Below are 21,432 nucleotides of genomic sequence, written 5' to 3' on the forward strand. Positions count from 1 at the left end.
CAGGGCAACCAACTCCAATATTCTTGCCTGGAGAATCCCATGGACAAAGGAGCCAGATGGGCTACAGTCCACGGGCTTGCAAAGAGTCAGACACGACTAAAGCGATTTGGCAGGCGGGCAAAGGTACACAGTGCCAGATCTCACGAGAACCACCAAAGTCTCCTCAACAGGGATTAGAGGATGCGTAACTGTGACCTTTTTTCTGAAACAGTTATTAGTTAAAAATATCTTCTTTTTTTGCACTATTGATACCTTATGACCTTCCCTTTCCCATCAAACACTACTTAAAGAATAGAATTTTATTTGAAAAGGTGGTTTACATCCTGTAGTCAAGAAATTTTGGACCATTACCCATCAGGGTATGTTTCTAGAAGTATCATTTTACTAAAGCTGAAAGGTGAAATGATCACATAAGATATCATTTTCCAAAAGCAGGAAAAATCTTGAAAATAGAATGGTAATTGAAAATTTAAGAGATAGAATGGATTCAAATGTATATGCCCATGGTTCTTTACTGCAGTGGTAATCACCTTCTCCCCTCCACACCATAATCCACCATCATGTCTCCTTACCACCCCAAATAGATGTGACACTACATACATTTATAAAAGGCTACAAAATTTTAAAAGTGACATTTCCCATTACCTAGAGAGTTTATTATTGGGCTGCAGAGAAGCAAATGGCTACATTTTTATTTGTGTTGTATGTGAGAAAGAATGTTTTTTTGACCACCTCATGCGACGAGTTGACTCACTGGAAAAGAATCTGATGCCGGGAAAGGTTGGGGGCGGGAGGAGAAGGGGACGACGGAGAATGAGATGGCTGGATGGTATCACCGACTCTGTAGACATGAGTTTGAGTGAACTCCGGGAGTTGGTGATGGACAGGGAGGCCTGGCGTGCTGTGATTCATGGGGTCGTGGAGAGTCGGACACGACTGAGCGACTGAAATGAACTGAACTGAAGACTAAGGAAGGGGGGCGTGCTTAAAATGTTAGCATTTATATAGATAGAGTTAAGTGGGGAGAAGAGAGTACTGTGTAGTACAGGAGACATTTTTAACAGAGTAAGGAGGTTAGAAATTTTAAGACAGAGGAAAACTATGGACTAGTATAGCTAAACTATGGACTAGTATAGCTGACTGTCATACAATACCTGGGACATATCAAGGGATCCATAGATGTTCATGTAATTTAAATGAATAGGAACACAAATCATAAGACTGGAAAAGTGGGTAAAGGACCAGGTTGGAGAGACTGTATATACTATGCTTTGAAGCCTGACTTTCACTCTTTAAGCAAGGAAGAATTATCACAGGTAAAGGAGAATAATGGAGAAGGAAATGGCATCCCAAGCCAGTATTCTTGTCTGCAGAATTCCATGGACAGAATAACCTGGTGGGCTACAGTCCATGGGGTCACAAAGAGTCAGACATGACTGAGTGACTAATACTTTCAGAGGAGAATAAAGGAGAAATTTCAATTCAATATAGGCCACCACACCTGATGTCTGATCTCACCATATAACTTTTTTTAGTGGGGAGGGAAAATACTAAAATGAGCTACTGAAGGGCTAAATTAAATTACATAAAAAAGCACTCTCCTTTACAATCTAATAGTTGCCCAATGCTGACCCCAAAACGTTTCACAGCATTTCTGGGAGTTATAGCCAAATCAGTCCAAAATCTACTGAGCTATGTTTCTATTCAGCTTTCAGTTCCATGGGCTAATTACTTAAGGACATCCTTTTTCAGTATGATCCACTTATTGATACTTAATCATTCAATAAATATATACTGAGCATGCATGTGGCTGGTACTGGTTGGGGCTCAAATCACGAAAATAAAGACCAACACAATTCCTACCCTGCGTGCTGTGATTCAGTACACGACTGAGCAACTGAACTGAACTGAAGACAACAAAAATTCCTCCTTGCATATATCCTTTAATCTTATTATCATCTGAGCAGGTACATTTACTAAGCAGAGTTAAGCTTAGGAAAAGTAATAAATGTAAACAAATTTTCAGAATGTTAACTCTGTATCAAAACGTTAGCCTTAATTTTTGAAAATACATTATTCCCTCCTCTGTGGATTACTATCTATTATTTCACTGCATTTATCAATAACTCCTTCTTAACTTCTTAACTACAAACCACCTCTCTCCATTCTCACAGATGCAAGCTACCAAGGTACCTCCCCACCGCCCCGTTTTGTATATGGTTTGGCTCATTTCACCCCACTGTCCTTGCTGCATTCAATGTGGATGGCGGTTACTCTTGTAACACTCCTGTCTTAAAGTTCTCTAAACCTCTTATCTACAGAGGCATTTATTTCTACTCTACCTACAAGGTTCAGAGATGCAAATAATTCTTTGCAAAAGCGTTCTCAATGACGACAGGATCTCAGCTGGGAGCCTCCCACACCCCTGTGCACACACACTCATCCCACGGTCTCGAATTTCTCAAATGTCTTAAATCTCACTACCACACTACTCTGGTTCATGGTCAACAGTAATCTCTTAAAGTTTTTCAGATGTCTTTGCTATTTTCTTCCCATGCTTTGTGACTATTTCAATAATGCCACTGGTAAGACTGTCTGGTTAACTCTTAATTCTTTTACCAACTTGCTTGTTAAATACCAACTCTGGATAAATTCCATCATTCAATTATTCCATTCTTTCTCTCAGGTTAACACATATTACTGAAGAACATAATAAAACAAGGCCGCTGAGTTCCATTATCAATTCATGGAAATTAGTCCTCCACATTACTTCATGAAAATTTGCACTTATTTTTCACAACATTTACTCCAACCTTTTCTATGCTTCTCTGGCTCCTAACTTCATTCCCCAACCTTTAATTCACTCAGAAAATACATTCAAATTTACTCTGAAGATCAAAGCCATCAAATAAAAGCTTCCTATTCTTTCTTTGACTGAGCAGTTCTCCAGATTTTTCCCCCATCCTTCTTTTGTTCTTAATTTATTTCTAGCATTGGGTGGCTAAGGTCCTCAACTATGGAGGCTTTAGTTTATCACTATCTCCATTTTTTCTTTTATCTTCCAACTTTCCCTTTTCCTTCGTTTTCTTATCTTGAAAATGTGAGTAGGTCATCTTGCATAAACATATACCTCAAGCACCAATACCATCATCAACGAAATTCCTTTGGTGCTTCAAGAAGCTGCAGAAACCGGATATTTCTTCAAGAGTCAGCTTTTCCAAAATCCCATTCTTTCTCATCAAAATCCTACCCATTTTTCAAAGTCCAACTCAAAGCTCTGCTTGATAAAATCCAAAATCAGTACTTTTTTTTCACCTTCTTTACAGTATTACCACACTTTTCTTTACATGGTTTAAAAAAATCATTTGTGAAAAAATTTTGTGAGCATTAAGTGAGATAAATAATAGTAAAGAAAGTTATTACAGAGGCTACCACATAGCAAAAACCCAATACTTTTATTAGTAGTAATAAGTAGCAACAGTTCTTATCATTATTACTGTTACTACTACTGAGTTGGTCAATAAGTTCATTCAGATTTTTCCACAAGACATTACAGAAAAACTTGAACTTTTTCTCTAACCCAATATATTACTTGACTAGGTTCTCAACATGACTCTACCAAACTGTAAGGTACTTGAGGGCACAACTCAAGTTATTTATTTTTTTATCCATTCGTTCATGCAATGGCTTCTTTTTTAAACTGAAGTATAGTTTTTGAACTAAAAAAACAAAAGAATATAGAGAAAGAACACAGTATTATTTAGATGAAAATACTCCTCAAACTGATATACAAATTCAATGCAATCCTTATCAAAATCCCAGTTGGCTTTTCTGCAGAAATGGACAAGCTGATCTTAAAATCACAAAGAAGTAAAAGGACTTGGAATAACTAACACAATCATGAAAAAGAACAGAGTTGGAAGATTTACATTTCCTGATTTCAAAAGTTACTACATAGCTACAAGAATCAAGACATGTGGTATTGACATACAAATAACACAACAAATTAAGAGTCCAGGGGGAAAAAAGCCTTACATTTATGGTTAACTGATTTTTGACAATGTTACTAGTACAACTGAATATCTGCATGCAGAAGAATGAAGCTGGACTATTACCTAACATCATGTTCAAAGATTAACTCAAAGTGGATCATACACTTAGGAAGAGCAAGACCTAGATGGGCAGGATGGGCAGAGGTGGGAGGGAGGTTCAAGAGGGAGGGGATACATGTATTCTTATGGCTGATTCACACTGTTGTACGGCAGACACCAACACAACATTCTAAAGCAATTATCCTCCACTTAAAGATTTTTTTTTAAAGGGTTAAAACTAAAAATCTCTTACAAGAAAACATTAATAGAAGTAAATCATCATGATTCTGGACTAGGCAATAGTTTCTTAGATGACACACCAAAACACAATAACCAAAGAAAAAATAGATGAACTCGACTTCATCAAAATTCAAGCTTCTGTGCTTCAAAAGACACTATCAAAAGAGTGGGAAAAAAAAAAGGACATCTCACAGAACAGGAGAAAATATTTGCAAATTAAATCTGACAAGGATTTCCCACCCAGAGTATATACAAAGAACTCTTAGAATTCAGAAATAAAAAGACAACCCAGTTTTTTTAATGGGCAAAGGATCTGAATAGACATTTTCCCCTACAAAATAAAAAAGGGCTAATAAGCACATGAAAAAGATGCTTAACATCATTAATTACCAATGAATTACAAATCAGAACCACAAGGAGATGCCAATTCACTTACTAGGATGGCAATAATAATAATAAATGGAAACTAACAAGTTGGCAATGATGTATAGAAACTAGAACCCTCACACATTGCTCTTGGGAATGTAAAATGGTACAGCCACTTAGGAAAGCAGTTTGGTAGTTCCTCAAAAAGTTAAAACAGAGTAACCAAAGGACACAGCAATTCCATCTCAAGGTACATAACCAAAAGAAATGAAAAAATGTCCAGCACAAAAACTTGTACATGAATGTTCATAGCAGCTTTACTCATGATAGCCCAAAAGTGGTAACAACCTAAATGTGCATCAATTGATTAATGGATAAACAAAATGTGATGTATCCACATGATAGAATATTAGCCAAAAAAGGAATGAACACTACATGCCACGACTTGGTTAACTTCATTTACACAAAATGCTCAAAAAGGCAAATCCACAGATTAAGAAACTAGGTAAGTGATTGATAGGGATTGGAGAGAATGACTGCCAATGGTAAAAGGTTTATTTTGGGGGTGATAAAAATGTTTTGGAATTATATGATGGTGATGACTGTACAATTTTGTGCATATACTATAAATTACTCAACTGTATACTTTAAAAAAGTGAATCACAGTTCATGAATTATTTCTCAATTAAAAATGGGAAGACAATTAAGGCCCTACTTAAGTAAAACATAATAGGAAAAAACAATGGAATAAAAAATTTTTATCATTAGAGTTCATTATATTTATTCTTATTGAACTTAATCTCACAAGATACAACGAAATCTTTCAAACTGTCCACAACTGATAATTAATGAATTGTTATGCATTCCACAGGAATCACCTAGCTTCCAGTATTATTTTCACTACAGTATCTGTTTCGATAAATGTCTTTGCATTACCTTGGGTTCTACAGAGGCTAAAGATCAGAAAGGCTGTAAGCATAATAATAATGATAAAGCAATTAAGAGCACAGGTTCTGATTTAAAAAAAAAAGAAGACATACACATGGGGAAAATGTAAGCAGTTACAGAAGACTCATTAAAAAAAACACAGATTCTGAATTCAGAATGTCTGGCTTCTAACTTTGGCTACCCCATTTACAAGTTGTGTAACACTGGTCATGTTATTATTAAAATCCTCTTTGCCTGAGTCTCTTCTTCAATAAAATGGAAATGAGTATTAAATATAACTCATAGGGCAGGTTGAGGATTAAATGATCTACTATATGCTTGGAACAGTTCCTGGCATAGCAAGCACTCAATAAATGTTACGAGCTTTACTGTCCGTCTGCAGGGGATCTGAGCATACACATAAACTCGGTGGTAGCTTGGAGGGTTATTCCAGAAACTTTATTCCCTTCATTTCTGCTGCTGCTAAGTAGCTTCAGTCGTGTCCAACTCTGTGCAACCCCATAGAAGGCAGCCCACCAGGCTCCCCTGTCCCTGGGATTCTCCAGGCAAGAACACTGGAGTGGGTTGTCATTTCCTTCTCAAATGCATGAAAGTGAAAGTGAAGTTATTCAGTCATGTCTGACTCTTAGCGACCCCGTGGACTGCAGCCCACCAGGCTCCTTCATCCATGGGATTTTCCAGGCAACAGTACTGAAGTAGGGTGCCATTGCCTTCTCCGCCCCTCACTTCTGGAATCCAATAAATCAAGTCCAGAAACAGGAATCTACTTCTAGAAAAGCATCCAGCATTATATCTTTCACACAGAAGGCATTCAAATAATTTGTCGGATGAGTAAAAGAACTGGGACAAAAATAAGAAATTCTGGGAAATGACTTTTAGGGGAAACATCTTTTCTTGTGTGATGGTAAAAAGAAAAGATTAGAACCAAAGACTGAAAAGACAAAACTGAAATTCTTTTAGAGTACGATAGCTCATTTCACTGCAGTTATCATCAAGGGAATCAAAAGAGTGTTATTATTCATATGCCCGTAGGAGGAAATCTAGAACTTAAAAGCTTGGTTTTTAAATAAATTAGTACACAGAAAAAAGAAAGTCACGAGGATTTCTGATGGTGATATAACTGATTTCATTCTGTCTTCTTTGAAGAAGAAATGTGGGGATAGGTAAAGATTTAACTTTTTATGGAAACATCAAAATGGTCTCTTTGGAAATGCTGTGTAATGAAATAACTAGAGCACAACTTCTATCTGCCAGTGCACAAACTAATTTGAAGCCAGGTTGTGAACACTGGAAAATTTTTACTTTTTAGCCTCTTATTTCAGAAAATGTAAGCAGAGCACTAGTCTAGGAGTTACGTAACCCCATTCTGGTTGGTGAGATATAAAGACTTGTAGGGGATTTGACGGGAAAGTTTTCCTCCATGAAACAACTCAGTGCACCAGCGAGTATCTGTGATCCCTGCTTCTGGACTTGAGGTATTGTGTTAAGAGTACAGTTCTCAGATCTGCTGCAGATGGAAAAACCAAAAGGATGGCAGCAATCTATGCCAGTGTGTAACAACCTTGAGCTGTAGAACCAATCTTTGAATAATTTACCTCCATGTTTCTCATTATGGCAGGAGGAATTAAAAACAAGTTTGGACAGCCTGTTGTTTGGTTTTTGCAGACCTCCTAGATTTATTCTCTAATTGCTCCCATCTTTCCTTTAATATTTTCTATCTTTGCTTTATTCTGCTTTCCGGAAGATGTCCTTAACTTTACAGAGTATGTTTATTTGTCTGTTCATATGTATATGCAGATACACCCACATATATAAATTCCCTACTATATTAATTTCCAAGAGTTCTTTCTTGTTCTTTAATACAACCATGAAGCAAGAACGATTATGGATCTTCTCTTATCTTTGATGTTATAGTGATTTTCAAGTTTTCTTCTGTTCTCTGCACTGTTTCTGAGTCCCTTTTGACCATTTCTGCCATTATCTTTCCTGTTAAAAGCTTTCTTCAAATATCTGGTTGTTCTTAACTTTTCATTTGTATTTAAGAGTTATGAACCCTGAAGATGTCAATACTACGCAAAGCAATCTACAGATTCAATGCAACCCCTACCAAAATCCCAATGTGTTTGCAGAAATAGAAAAACACATGAGAAAATCCAAGGGATCCCAAATAGTCAAAACAATCTTGAAAAAGAACAAAGCTGGAGATCTGCATTTCCACAATGAGATATCCCTTCACACTCATTAGGATAGCTATTATTACACACACACACATACAGAAAATAAGTCTTAGCAAAGATAAAAAGGATTGTTAATGGGAATGCAAAATGTAGCTGCTTATGGAAAACAGAATGGCAATTCCTTTAAAAATTTAATATAGAATTATCTTATGATTCAGTAATTCCACTTCTGGGTATATACACCCAAAATAAGTAGAGTCAGTATTATTCACAATAACCAAAAGGTGGAAACAACCAACCACTGATGGTAGCCATCAACAGATAAATGGATAATATACATTATATCATATACAGGTATATATGCATACAAAGAAATATTTTTCAGCCTTAAATAGGAAGAAACTTTTGACACATTCTTCAACATGGATGAAGCTTGAAGACATTATACTAAGTGAAATCAGTCAGGTACAGGATAAATATGTTAGAATTCCACTTATACGACATTCTTAGAGTAGCAAAATTCATCGAGACAGAAAGGAGAATGGTGGGTCTCAGTGGGTAATCAGTAGATTACTCACTTAAGGGTCTTCAAATATCAGGACCCACAAGTCTTTTCCCTTGGCCTGGTCAACTTTCCTCAGGGAAGAAAACTCTCAATTCTGGCCAGGTTCCTCTTCATAGTAAATCAAATGGTGGTTAAGTTCAATATTTTAACTTATTTATGTATTTATTTTCTGTAAACCACTCCCTTGATTAAAATATAAGCTATCTGAAGTCAGAGACTGGGAGAAGTGGATTTTTTTTTTTTTTTAATATATATATCCCCAGAGCCTGCTGCTGCCGCTAAGTCACTTCAGTCGTGTCTGACTCTGTGCGAGCCCATAGACAGCAGCCCACCAGGCTCCCCCGTCCCTGGGATTCTCCAGGCAAGAACACTGGAGTGGGTTGCCATTTCCTTCTCCAATGCATGAAAGTGAAAGTCGCTCAGTCGTGTCTGACTCTTAGCGACCCCATGGACTTCAGCCTACCAGGCTCCTCCCTCCACGGGATTTTCCAGGCAAGAGTACTGGAGTAGGGTGCCATTGCCTTCTCCGCCCCAGAGCCTAGAGAAGTACAAATGTTAGCAGGCACTCAATAATTGCCTGTTGAAGAAATGAATCAAAGATTTACAGAGCACTTATTTCATAATCATGAACTCAAAATTTAGTCTTTAAATTACCATGTGTGATTATTTCCGTTTTACCAATTACGTGAGGTATAGGGAGGTTAGGTAACCTGTCTGCAGAAATTAAGGCAGAGCTACAATTCAAACACAGGGTCTGTGTAACTCCATGGTTCATCTCAACCACTATATTATATCGCTTTCTAGAGAGAAACTGTGTAATGTTAGTACCTGACAGTAAGAATCTATGTGCTACTGATACAACCTATGAGGTATAGTCTGCTGTAAACTGTCCTGTTGTTGTCGTTCAGCTGCTAGGTTGTGTCTGACTTTTTGTGATCCCATGGACTGTATGTAGCTCGCCTCTCCTGTCCATGAGATTTTGCAGGCAAGAATACTGGAGTGAGTTGCCATTTTCTTCTCCAGAGGATCTTCCCAACCCAGGGATGGAACCCGTGTCTCCTGCACTGCAGGCAGATTCTTTTTACCACTGAGCCACCTGGGTAGCCCTATACTGTCCTAGTTAGATATAATTCAAATAGTAAAAAGCCTATGTGTGGCTTTTTACTATTTGAAAAGAGTATGTGTGTGGAGGGGCGAATGAATCCCTGCTATAGTGAAACCATGTTATTGATGCAAATGTATTACACCTGAGGGTGGGGAAAGTTTCCTGACACAAAAATGGTTGGCAGAAAAATTGCTGGTTAAGCTGTCTAATTCTGACTAACAAGCAATTACCATTTTCACCAGGACTATTCGCCCCCTTATGACTTCTTTGCTTGTTCTCCTCACACACAAAAGTAAAACAGAGAGCACGTGATATTAGAAAATACACTAACTAGTATTTAGAGGTATGAGTTCCAGTCCTAGCACTGATACTAACTGGCAGTGTGCTCTGGGATAACCCATATAAAGAAAGAACAGTTTATTAGCAGTTATTTCCAAACTTTCAAGGCTATTTTAGAAATATACAAACTTGCTTTCTCTTGAAATACCGAAGATTTAACTTACCCTTTAAAAGTAATTAGATTGCTAAATTAGAATTTTGGTTTAGCAGTCTGTCAAACCATGCCTAAAAAAATCTCTGGCATTTGAAGGCAAATGGTAACCTGATTATTTGTAATTTAGGGTTATCTCCCAGTATGACTGGTGCTTATAGTTGGAGCTAGCTTTTATGGAGACCGGCAGTATAGTGCAGTGGTAAGTAGTATGGGCTGTGGAGCCTGACTGCCTAGATTCTATTACAGCTTCCTTGCTGTGGAACTTGAGTGACTTACATAAGGAAACTAATGCCAAGAAAGCTTATCTGTGATTATTACAGTAACTGCTACCTCATAGGATTAAGAACAATAACTAATCTATAAACTTACAATGATGTTCAAGACTAGATACAAAAGCTTCAAGGCATTAAACTGCAATGTTACGCAACCTTGAGATACTAAAATTTTGTAAATTTTACCCATGAGGAGGCAAAAACCTATTTGGGGGGATCTGTTTTGGAAACAAGATATTTCGCAAAATTCTCCCCATTTTCTAATATAGCAACTAGTTTGCTGACCTCCAGAAAAGAATATTTTCTCTTTTTTCAGTAATTTTTTCTTTTTTTAAACCAGGGTAATATTTTGAAGTTTATATACAACTTCTTTAGTTTTGCTATTTTCCAAATTACCAAATACTACATATTTATTGTAACAAGTGAAACAACATTAAAGAGTACAATAAAGACAAAGCTAATTCTCTCTTCCCTTATCTATTTTTAATCCCACTCCCTAAAATAACCCATATTACCAATACAAATGCGTCTTACAAGTTCATTTTCGTTTTCTCAAAATTACTACAAATACGACACTCAAAAGCTTACCTCCAAATATATTGATGGTGGATTATGCTCTCCACCAAATTTGTCCAATAGGGCCTCTATATGCTCCTGTGTCAACTTAATCATTTGTTTGATATTCCACACCTAAAAAATATTTTAAAAGAATTGAAATACAAATCATTTAGAATATGAATTAGAAATATCTTAATATTCCTACTGAAATATTATTGTAACTGTCAGTGTTCCTTGAAATTTAGAGCTTAGATATCTCGAGATGATTTATTTTAAACTTCTTCTTATACTAGTAATACAACATATTCTCAACTATAAAACATTTAAGTAATACATGAGTATTCAGGAACAAGCAATAAAAATCTCTTCACATTCCCCGTATTTCTGGGTGTCCTGCCAAAAAGGTAAGTCCTGTTTATGGTTTGGTATACATTCTTCCATTGGAGAAGGAAATGGCAACCCACTCCAGTGTTCTTGCCTGGAGAATCCCAGGGACGGGGGAGCCTGGTGGGCTGCCATCTATGGGGTCACACAGAGTCGGACACGACTGAAGTGACTTAGCAGCATACATTCTTCCATAACTTCTTTTTACTCAAATATAAAACAAAAATACATATGTATATAAAATAGACAAATACATATAAATATTACATATTAAAATATTCTCAACACTTGCTTTCTTCACCAAACAACATGCCTCAGAATTCTTTCCATGTGAATCTGTATGTATTCTGCTTTTATTTTTATTTTAGTCTTTTTAAGTATTTGTTCTTTTAATATAGTTTCAGTTTTAATTAACTAATTAATTTATTTTACTTCATTGCTGTGCACAGACTTTCTCCAGCTGTGGTGAGCGGACGGCTACTTTTCATTGTGGCGTGTGGGATTCTCCTTCTGGTGGCTTTTAATTACAGAACACAGGCTCTGGGCACACAGGCTCATTAGTTGTGGTGCAAGGGCTTAGCTGCTCCATGGCACGTGGAATCTTCCTGTACCAGGGATCAAACCCATGTCTCCTTCATTGGCAGATGGATTCTAATCCACTGTACCACCAAGGTAGTCCTGTTTTACACCTTTTAAATGGCTGTATTACAACATCGTAAGTTCAGACAAGACAACATTCATTTCATAATGTTAGGACACTGCTTATTTCAATGGTCTTCAAACTTCAAAGGTAACTTAAGGTTAGGTGGATTCAGATGATTTTAGGAGAATCATTTCCAGATTTCCAGTGTCATTTGTATTCTTCCTAACTGATTTGCTTAAGAATTCTTAGTTCTTCTTTCTTCCTCTCCTTTAAAAATCACTACTTTGTAGTTCTCCACTTTGTAAAAGAAAGGGAAAATTCTTATCCATCTCAAGTACATCTACTAACGTGTACTCTTCTGAGCTATATAAACTTCAAACTACCTAACAAACAAGAAAAGAAGGGAAATCCCTTGACAAAAAAGTGGGAGATATTAAGAGCAAGACCTTATTTATCAGTGAAACAAACTCTTGGGAAGATTTCAAGACTTATCCATTTATCCAGTCACCCAACTGAGAATTCAGAAGTGTAGTGGTCACAGTATAGGCACATATTACATGTTTAAGATAAATAAGCAATCAGATTATTTTTTTTCTTAGTGAAAAATGAGTTCAATTTATCTGAGTGGTGTGAGAACATGTTTTTTGCAAATTACACTACAGTATATACTGTCTACAGATACTCTCTATAAACTGAATGATTTAAATCTGTAATTTTATGGTGTGACTGAAAATGTATTTAACATACTCTAGAAATCATGGCCACTTAAATTATTTAAAATTATAATGAAAAATGTGAGATAATTTTTTAAATGTACAAAGGAGAATAAATAAGCAAAGGGCACTTGGTTTATTTAATAATTCTTTCCTGGAGGACATTTAGATTATTTCACCTCTCCCAGCTTTAAACAATGCTTCAAAATGGCTCTGAAATGCCTTTCTGGGCAAAGGCAGAGGTTTTCCTTTTAGATAGTGAGGCACAGGATTCCTGGATTGAAGGATATGCACATTTAAAAACTCAGTATGGCAAGTGGTCTTCCAAAAGGGCAAAGTACCAAGATACCTCCTATTAGGGTATCAGTCCACCCTTTCCCCACAATCACACCAACAGTGTATATTATCAGACTTTAAAATTTTTCCTGATCTTAATGGGGGAAACGTGATCTTCTTGTTTCAATTTGTATTTCCCAGGAAGTTGAGCATTTTTCACGCTTATTGACCATTTAAATTTCTTTATGAAAAATTCTCTATCCATATTCTTTCTCCTTTCTATGTATTTTCTTTTCAGTTTATAGATGCCCCTTATTCTGGATATTAATCCTTATTCTACAAACGCTGCAGTCTTTCCTTCTTTTTACTTTGTCTCTTTAGTCATAGACAGTCTTGCTACTCAAAGCATGGTTCATAGACTATCAGCAGCATAATCTTCTGGAAGTTTGTAGGAGCAGCAGAATCTCTGGCCCCATTTCAAACTTACTGAACTTTAACAAAATGATCCTTATTAAAGTTTGAGAAGAAATGACAAAGTTTCTAGTTTTTATCTATAATCAGATATTATAATATTTTTCCTTTATGAATCCTTGGCTAATTTCTCATATCCCCAGCAAGCATAAGGATGTCTCTTCTCTAGCTACACTTACTTCCCAAGTAATCTCATCTAATCTTGTGGCTTTATATATGTACTAATGAAGTCCAAATTTTTAAATCCAGCTCTCTTCTCTCAACTCCATGGTATTTTTGTTCAGGTACCTACTGTACATTCCTACATACTTATTAAGATAAGTAGTAAGTATTTCAAACTTAACACGTTCAAAAGTTAACTTGATATCTATCCACCAAGCCGTTTCAAAATCTGTTTTTCTTACAATCGCTTCATCTCAGAAAATGACAAACTCCCTCTATGATGAGTTCACTGACCACCCAGGGTAGAATTGCTTTATAATCAGAATTTGATATTCTACAATTGATTATGTTTTTCATGTCTATTAGCTACTTTGAAATCAGAAATATGTTTTCAGTTCAGTTCAGTTCAGTCACTCAGTCGTGTACGAATCTTGCGACCCGATGAATCACAGCACGCCAGGCCTCCCTGTCCACCACCAACTCCTAGAGTTCACTCAAACTCCTATCCATCGAGTTGGTGATGCCACCCAGCCATCTCATTCTCTGTCGTCCCCATCTCCTCCTGCCCCCAATCCCTCCCAGCATCAGAGTCTTTTTCAGTGAGTCAACTCTTTGCATAAGGTGGCCAAAGTATTGGAGTTTCAGCTTTAGCATACATGTTTTATTCATCTTTTATTCCCTCATCACTTATCTTGGTGTCTTAGTCATTATAGGTATTCAAAGCAGTGCTGGAGCTAAGATTTAAGCTTTCTTCAGAATAGGATAAGAGAGAAAAATTAATCCTAGTTCAGCAATTCTTTATAGTCCAAGAAATTAAGTACTCTATTACCTACGTCTCTCTTTTTTCTTTTCCCCCTTACAAGTTCCACAGATAAAATTCACGTAGTTAGTAAATAACTGTTTACCCAAAGAATGGGAGAAAGGAAAAAGAAAAAAAATTCGAGAGGGCAAAGAGCATGCGAGAAATGAGGATACTGAGCTGATTAGAACTGATTCCTTTTCTTCCTGGCAGTAGAAAATGCTAAGATTTACATAATGCAGGGCAAAACCACAACTGCCTGAAAGGCAGGTTTCTTAACTTCCAAACAAAAGTAATTTAATATCCAAAGAATGAAGAAAAATCACTATGATCACTCAGTTATAATTAGAAAAAATGAGTCTGAGCAAGCAAACTCTTTCAGATTTTCCTAAAGAATAAGAAAAAAGAAACTGTGATGATGATAATACTTTGATGACACATTTAAAAGTAGAATAAGATACTGTAAAGTTAACAGTAGGTAAAGAGTTTTGACTTAAAATGTCTTCTTGAAAAACCATGAAAAACTGTTACAACAATCCTAAAAGGAAAATGAATTAAAAACAAAAAATTTCAAGAAAGGTACTAGAAGATTTCTTATCCTTTTTTTATCTCTTCGACAGAACACAGCAATTAAAACCAAGTGATGCTAAAGCTGAAACTCCAATACTTTGGCCACCTCATGCGACGAGTTGACTCACTGGAAAAGACTCTGATGCTGGGAGGGATTGGGGGCGGGAGGAGAAGGCCCTCAGAGAATGAGATGGCTGGATGGCATCACCGACTCGATGGACATGAATTTGAGTGAACTCCAGGAGTTGGTGGTGGACAGGAAGGCCTGGCGTGCTGTGATTCATGGGGTCGCAAAGAGTCGGACACGATTGAGCGACTGAACTTAACTGAAGGCTGTATACTGTCACCGTGCTTATTTAACTTATATGCAGAGTACATCATGACAAACGTTAGGCTGGATGAATCACAAGCTGGAATCAAGATTGCCAGGAGAAATATCAATAATCTCAGATATGCAGATGATACCACCCTTATGGCAGAAAGTGAAGAGGAACTAAAGAGCCTCTTGATGAAAGTGAAAGAGGAGAGTGAAAAGGTTGGCTTGAAGCTCAACATTCAGAAAACAAAGATCATGGCATCTGGTCCCATCACTTCATGGGAAATAGATGGGGAAACAGTCAGAGACTTTATTTTTTTGGGCTCCAAAATCACTGCGGATGCTGATTGCAGCCAGGAAATGAAAAGACGCTTACTCCTTGGAAGGAAAGTTATGACCAACCTAGACAGCATATTAAAAAGCAGAGACGTTACTTTGCCAACAAAGGTCCGTTAGGACAAGGCTATGGTTTTTCCCGTGGTCATGTATGGATGTGAGAGTTGGACTGTGAAGAAAGCTGATCGCCGAAGAATTGATGCTTTTGAACTGTGGTGCTGGAGAAGACTCTTGAGAGTCCCTTGGACTGCAAGGAGATCCAACCAGTCCATTCTAAAGGAGATCAATCCTGGGTGTTCACTGGAAGGACTGATGCTAAAGCTGAAACTGCAATACTTTGGCCACCTCATGCGACGAGTTGACTCACTGGAAGAGTGTGATGCTAGGAAGGATTGGGGGTGGAAGGAGACGGGGATGACAGAGAATGAGATGGCTGGATGGCATCACCGACTCGATGGACATGAGTTTGAGTGAACTCCGGGAGTTGGTGATGGACAGGGAGGCCTGGCGTGCTGTGATTCATGGGGTCACAAAGAGTCGGACACAACTGAGCGACTGAACTGAACTGATCACTTACTAATCAGGTGTTTAAGGCTCTAAAGGGATTCTGAAACTGGGAAGTTTAAGAGTCTTCTTAACTTAGAGTTAAGTGTTACATGTAAGAGTTACATGTATTAACTCATTATATCACTACAACAGAGTAAGATAATATGTATTCCATCTTACAGATGAGTGGAGTGGTAAGACTCAGCAAGGTTAAGTAACTTGCTCAAACTCATAAGAGGAGGGATCTGAATCCAGATACATCTCCTTTAGCAATCAGAAATGACAGTATCTGAACAAAGGCTTTGAACAATGTACCATCTACAATGGACCTTAACAATGGAATTTAACAAACATACCCATTATATGCAAATAATTACAGGCTTTAGAGATACGGAGATAACCAGACTCTACTTTTTAGAAAAAACATAAGAATTTAAAAGGAAACATAAGGTATCTTTACTTCTCTAGAAGCTACCAACTTAAGTCAGGTTCTCACTACAGAAGACTCTTAAGCTTCCCACTTTCAGAATCCCTTTAGCGTCTTAAAAATTATTGAGCCCACAGAGCCTTTATTCATGTAAGTTATAGTAATCAATATTCACCTATATTAAAATTATATCCAAAAAATTTTTATACTTAATTCACTTAAAAATTACAACACATCCATTAACACAGTTTATCTTGTTTTTATGAAAAAACATAACTACACTTTCCAAAACAACAAAAAACAGTGAAGATAGAAAGTGGCATTCTTTTATAATACTAATTAATATCTACCATAACAGAAGACATCTGAATTCTCGGATCTTCTGCATTCAATCTGCTGCACTATGACATACCACATCACTGCATATTCATGAGAATGAGTGAAAATGCAAATAATGTCTTAGTATTATAAAAACAGTTTTGACTCAAGGACTCTATAAGGGTCTCAAGAACCCACAGACACTCTTTACTATTCCTTAATAATCACTTTTCAAAATTTATAATTATTAATTCAAATATATGTGTGCAGAAATGGCAGAAAGTGAAGAGGAACTAAAGAGCCTCAATGCGAAGCTGAAAGGGGAGAGTGAAAAGGCTGGCTTAAAACTCAATATTCAAAAAAATCAAGATTATGGCATCCAGTCCCATCACTTCATGGCAAACAGATGGGGAAACAATGAAAACAGTGAAAGACTTATTTTCTTGGGCTCCAAAATCACTGCAGATGGTGACTGCAGCCATGAAATTAAAAGACACTTGCTCCTTGGAAGAAAAGCTATGACAAATCTAGACAGCATATTAAAAAGCAGAGTCATCATTTTGCCAACAAAGTTCTCTGTAGTCAAAGCTTTGGTTTTTCCAGTAGTCATGTACGGATGTGACAGCTGGATCACAAAGAAGGCTGAGCACCAAAGAATTGATGCTTTCAAACTGTGGTACTGGAGAAGACTCTTGAGAATACCTTGGACAGCAAGGAGATCAAACCAGTCAATCCTAAAGGAAATCAACTCTGAATATTCATTGGAAGGACTGATGCTGAAGCTGAATCTCCAATACTTTGGCCACCTGATGAGAAGAGCTAACTGCCTCTGATGCTGGGAAAGAGGGCAGAAGAAGGGGATGGCAGAGGATGCGATGGTTGGATGGCATCACTGACTCCATGGACATGAGGTGGAGCAAACTCTGGGAGACAGTGAAGGACAGGGAAGCCTGGCGTGCTGCAGTCCATGGGGTCACAAAGAGTCAGATATGACTGCACAACTAAACAACATGTGTGCACAGATTTTGTTCAAAGTCTGTGTTATCTCTGGGCTATAGGTTCTGTAAGTGACAAGGACTATATCTATTTCTACATATAAATATGTCCACAATGTGTACACACAGTGCCCAGCACATGGTAATCACATAAATATCTGCTGGATTAACATATAACAATACAAAAAAACTACTCTGGTTAAAAGAAGGTAAAGGGACAATGTGTGTCAGGAGGAAAATTTGGAAGACTTCATATTTGACCTGGATCCCAAAGAATAGTCTGATTTTTATTAAGTATATGGGATTAGAGTACTCCAGTCATAGTAAACAATCATCAGGTACAGGTATGTTCAAATTAACTATTGCCATAGTTTGGTCTGGCTATAGCATTGGTCATAAAGGTAATAAAGGTAGGCTGAAAAATCTTCAATGGAGCTTGGCTTTTATTTTAAAACCATGATCAAATGGTTAACACCCCAGGTTTCAATTCTGTATTACAATTTACTAGATGAACTTTGATAAGTTTATTCCAAATCTTTTTCTGCTCATACTTCATAGGTTATTTTAATGGCTTTCTGAGACAACCATTCCCTGCGTTACCTTGTTCACTATCATTACTCTAGTTTAAACTCCTATCTTTTCTCCCTGAACTACTTACAAAGGCATCCTAACTGGCTCCCCCGCTTCTTTCGCCCTACTTCCATTCCTCTCATATCCTTTCTCTACAGTCAGAGTGAAATCTCTAAAATACTAATCTGATCACAAGCATTCTTGCTTAAACCTTTTACCGGCTCCTCAATGACTCATAATAAAACCTGAAGTTCTTAGCAAAGCATACAAAATCCTAAAGGATTTTGCCCCTGTCTATCTCCTGCCTCATTAGGCACTATTCTCTCCATCCCTTACTCAATAAACTCAACCACAATGGTGTTCCAGCAGCAAACCTTTACCACTATTCCTTCTTCCTGGAAAACTCGGCTCAGAACTTTTCCAAGCTAGCACAACTTGTTCAGATAGAAGAGATTTTTAGATTTTACTTCCTCTAAGAGGCCTGTTCTCACTAACCTCTTCCCAATCTATACTGCGCATACTCATTAAACTCTCACAGCAGATAACTGCAATTCAGAATTTGTGTGCATGTATATATTTTTTAAATAATACTTTAACGGACAGCTGATTGCAGAGACTTATCTAAGCCATCGTATAGTAACTTTTTTAAATGCAGTTTTTGTTACAAATGTCTTTTGATCTGATTAGACATATATTTTAGGTTGTTTACTCCGCCAACAATGTTTAACTTAATAAGTCAGAGAGGTACTAGAGGCCGACTCTAATTAAAAACATGCTACAACTATCAGCAAGAAGTAATGAGAATCTGAACTACTGCTGATCTATTTAGTACCCTAAGAAAACCCTGCTTTGTAGCAAGGAAGAACTTATGGTTCTGAGAGAGTAAACGACCATTCCAAAAGAGAAAGTTTGAAAACTTTTTGCCTAATAATTCAGCTATGAGTTTAGATGACCAGAAAAGTAGGGTGCTATGAGAAACTGTAATCCCAGCTCTACAAAGTAAATCATCACAATTGTAATCCTGAAGTCTGATTGGTTGCTTAATTGAAAACGTTAGTTTAAATCAGGAAATCCTAAACAATGATAAAACCATAATCATTTTTATTCAAGAAACATTTTCTCTGTTATAAAAACTCTTCAAGACAAAAAAAAATAACCTTAGAAAATTAATCAGCTCTAACACAAATATGCAGGTCAGGAAGCAACAGTCAGAATTGTACATGGAACAATAGACTGGTTCCAAATAGGAAAAGGAGTACATCAAGGCTGTATATTGTCACCCTGCTTATTTAATGCAGAGTACATCATGACGAACGCTGGGCTGGAAGAAGCACAGCTGGAATCAAGATTGCTGGGAGAAATATCAATAACCTCAGATATGCAGATGACACCACCCTTATGGCAGAAAGTGAAGAGGAACTCAAAAGCCTCTTGATGAAAGTGAAAGAGGAGAGTGAAAAGGTTGGCATGAAGCTCAACATTCAGAAAACAAAGATCATGGCATCTGGTCCCATCACTTCATGGGAAATAGATGGGGAAACAGTGGAAACAGTGTCAGACTTTATTTTTTGGGGCTCCAAAATCACTGCAGATGCTGACTGCAGCCATGAAATTAAAAGATGCTTACTCCTTGGAAGGAAAGTTATGACCAACCTAGATAGCATATTAAAAAGCAGAGACATTACTTTGTCAACAAAGGTCCGTCTAGTCAAGGCTATGGTTTTTCCAGTGGTCATGTATGGATGTGAGTTAGACTGTAAAGAAAGCTGATCGCCGAAGAATTGATGCTTTTGAACTGTGGTGCTGGAGAAGACTCTTGAAAGTCCCTTGGACTGCAAAGAGATCCAACCAGTCCATTCTAAAGGAGATCAGTCCTGGGTGTTCATTGGAAGGACTGATCTAAAGCTGAAACTGCAATACTTTGGCCACCTCATGCGACAAGTTGACTCACTGGAAAAGACTCTGATGCTGGGAGCGATTGGGGGCAGGCGGAGAAGGAGACGACAGAGAATGAGATGGCTCGATGGCATCACGGATTCGATGGAGGTGGGTTTGAGTGAACTCCGGGAGTTGGTGATGGACAGGGAGGCCTGGCATGCTGTGATTCATGGGGTCGCAGAGAGTCGGACACGATTGAGCGACTGAACTTAACTAAGCAACACAAATATAATTCTGATACCAAAACTGGGTAGATTAGCACAAGAAAGTTATAGACTAATGTAGTTTATAAGCACAGATGTAACAGCACTAAATAAAAAGTTGTATGGCAAATGTAATGAATTAAATTACATTAGCAGCAGAAGAAAACCATACAATCGCCTCAATAGATGTAGGTAAAAAATCTGACAAAATTCAATACCCATTTACACACACACACACAAATCTCTCAAACTAGAAACTGCATCACCAATATAGAGGCATTCCCATTAAAGATAGGAGAAATAAAAATGCAGTGATATAGATCACGACAACTATCAAATATTGTATGCAAGACCCTAGCAGTGTGTGAAAACAGAGACTTACTCATGAGAAAGGAAAAAATAAAACAATCATTATTTGTACATATGAGTGTTACTTAAAAATCCAAGACAATCTACCGATGAATTTGAGAACAAGACTTCTATAAGAATCAGATTAAAAGAAATCAATGTACAAAAGAAAAAATTGGTTCCCTATAAGTTTTTTTTTTAATCCCATTTGAAATAGCACAAAAGATTCTTGAGAATAAAACTAATCCCCCCTCTCCTCAAAGTATAAGAACGTTATACTGAAAACTATAGACATATAAGGAAATAATGGACTAAAATAAATGAGGATCAAGACCATGTTCACGAACTAGAAAATTCAATTTGTAAATATCTATGTCCCTATGTTAATATATAAATTTAACACAATCACTATCAAAAATCCCAGTAGGACTTCTTATAGAACTAGATAACTTGATCTGCATTCCTGAACAATATAGTTAATTCCATTTGTTTTTGAACTTTTTATGAATAGAATCATGTAAAGAATCTTCTGTGATTTTCTAATGTTTGACTAAATTATGCTTGGGAGATTCACACAGATCGATGCAGGAGACTGATTTTCT

The 21,432-nt window shown here is 37.1% G+C and overlaps 1 protein-coding gene across 5 annotated transcripts in view; it reads right to left on the bottom strand.

The window, feature by feature from the left end:
- BRAF (B-Raf proto-oncogene, serine/threonine kinase) overlaps positions 1–21,432 on the bottom strand; it is a 148,169-nt gene that overhangs the window by 84,896 nt on the left and 41,841 nt on the right. For 4 of the 5 annotated variants that reach the window (XM_055421381.2, XM_055421380.2, XM_055421379.2 and 1 more), the window contains exon 2: positions 10,846–10,947. The exons of the other annotated variant lie outside the window; for it this stretch is intronic. In XM_055421381.2, coding sequence (XP_055277356.1) covers positions 10,846–10,947 — 102 coding nt within the window. The remainder of the gene's footprint in view (positions 1–10,845; positions 10,948–21,432) is intronic. 5 annotated transcript variants of the gene reach the window in all.

Source organism: Moschus berezovskii, chromosome 3, assembly GCF_049115385.1.
Source record: "Moschus berezovskii isolate FMDL1 chromosome 3, NW_MosBer_1.0, whole genome shotgun sequence".
Lineage (NCBI taxonomy): Eukaryota > Metazoa > Chordata > Mammalia > Artiodactyla > Moschidae > Moschus > Moschus berezovskii.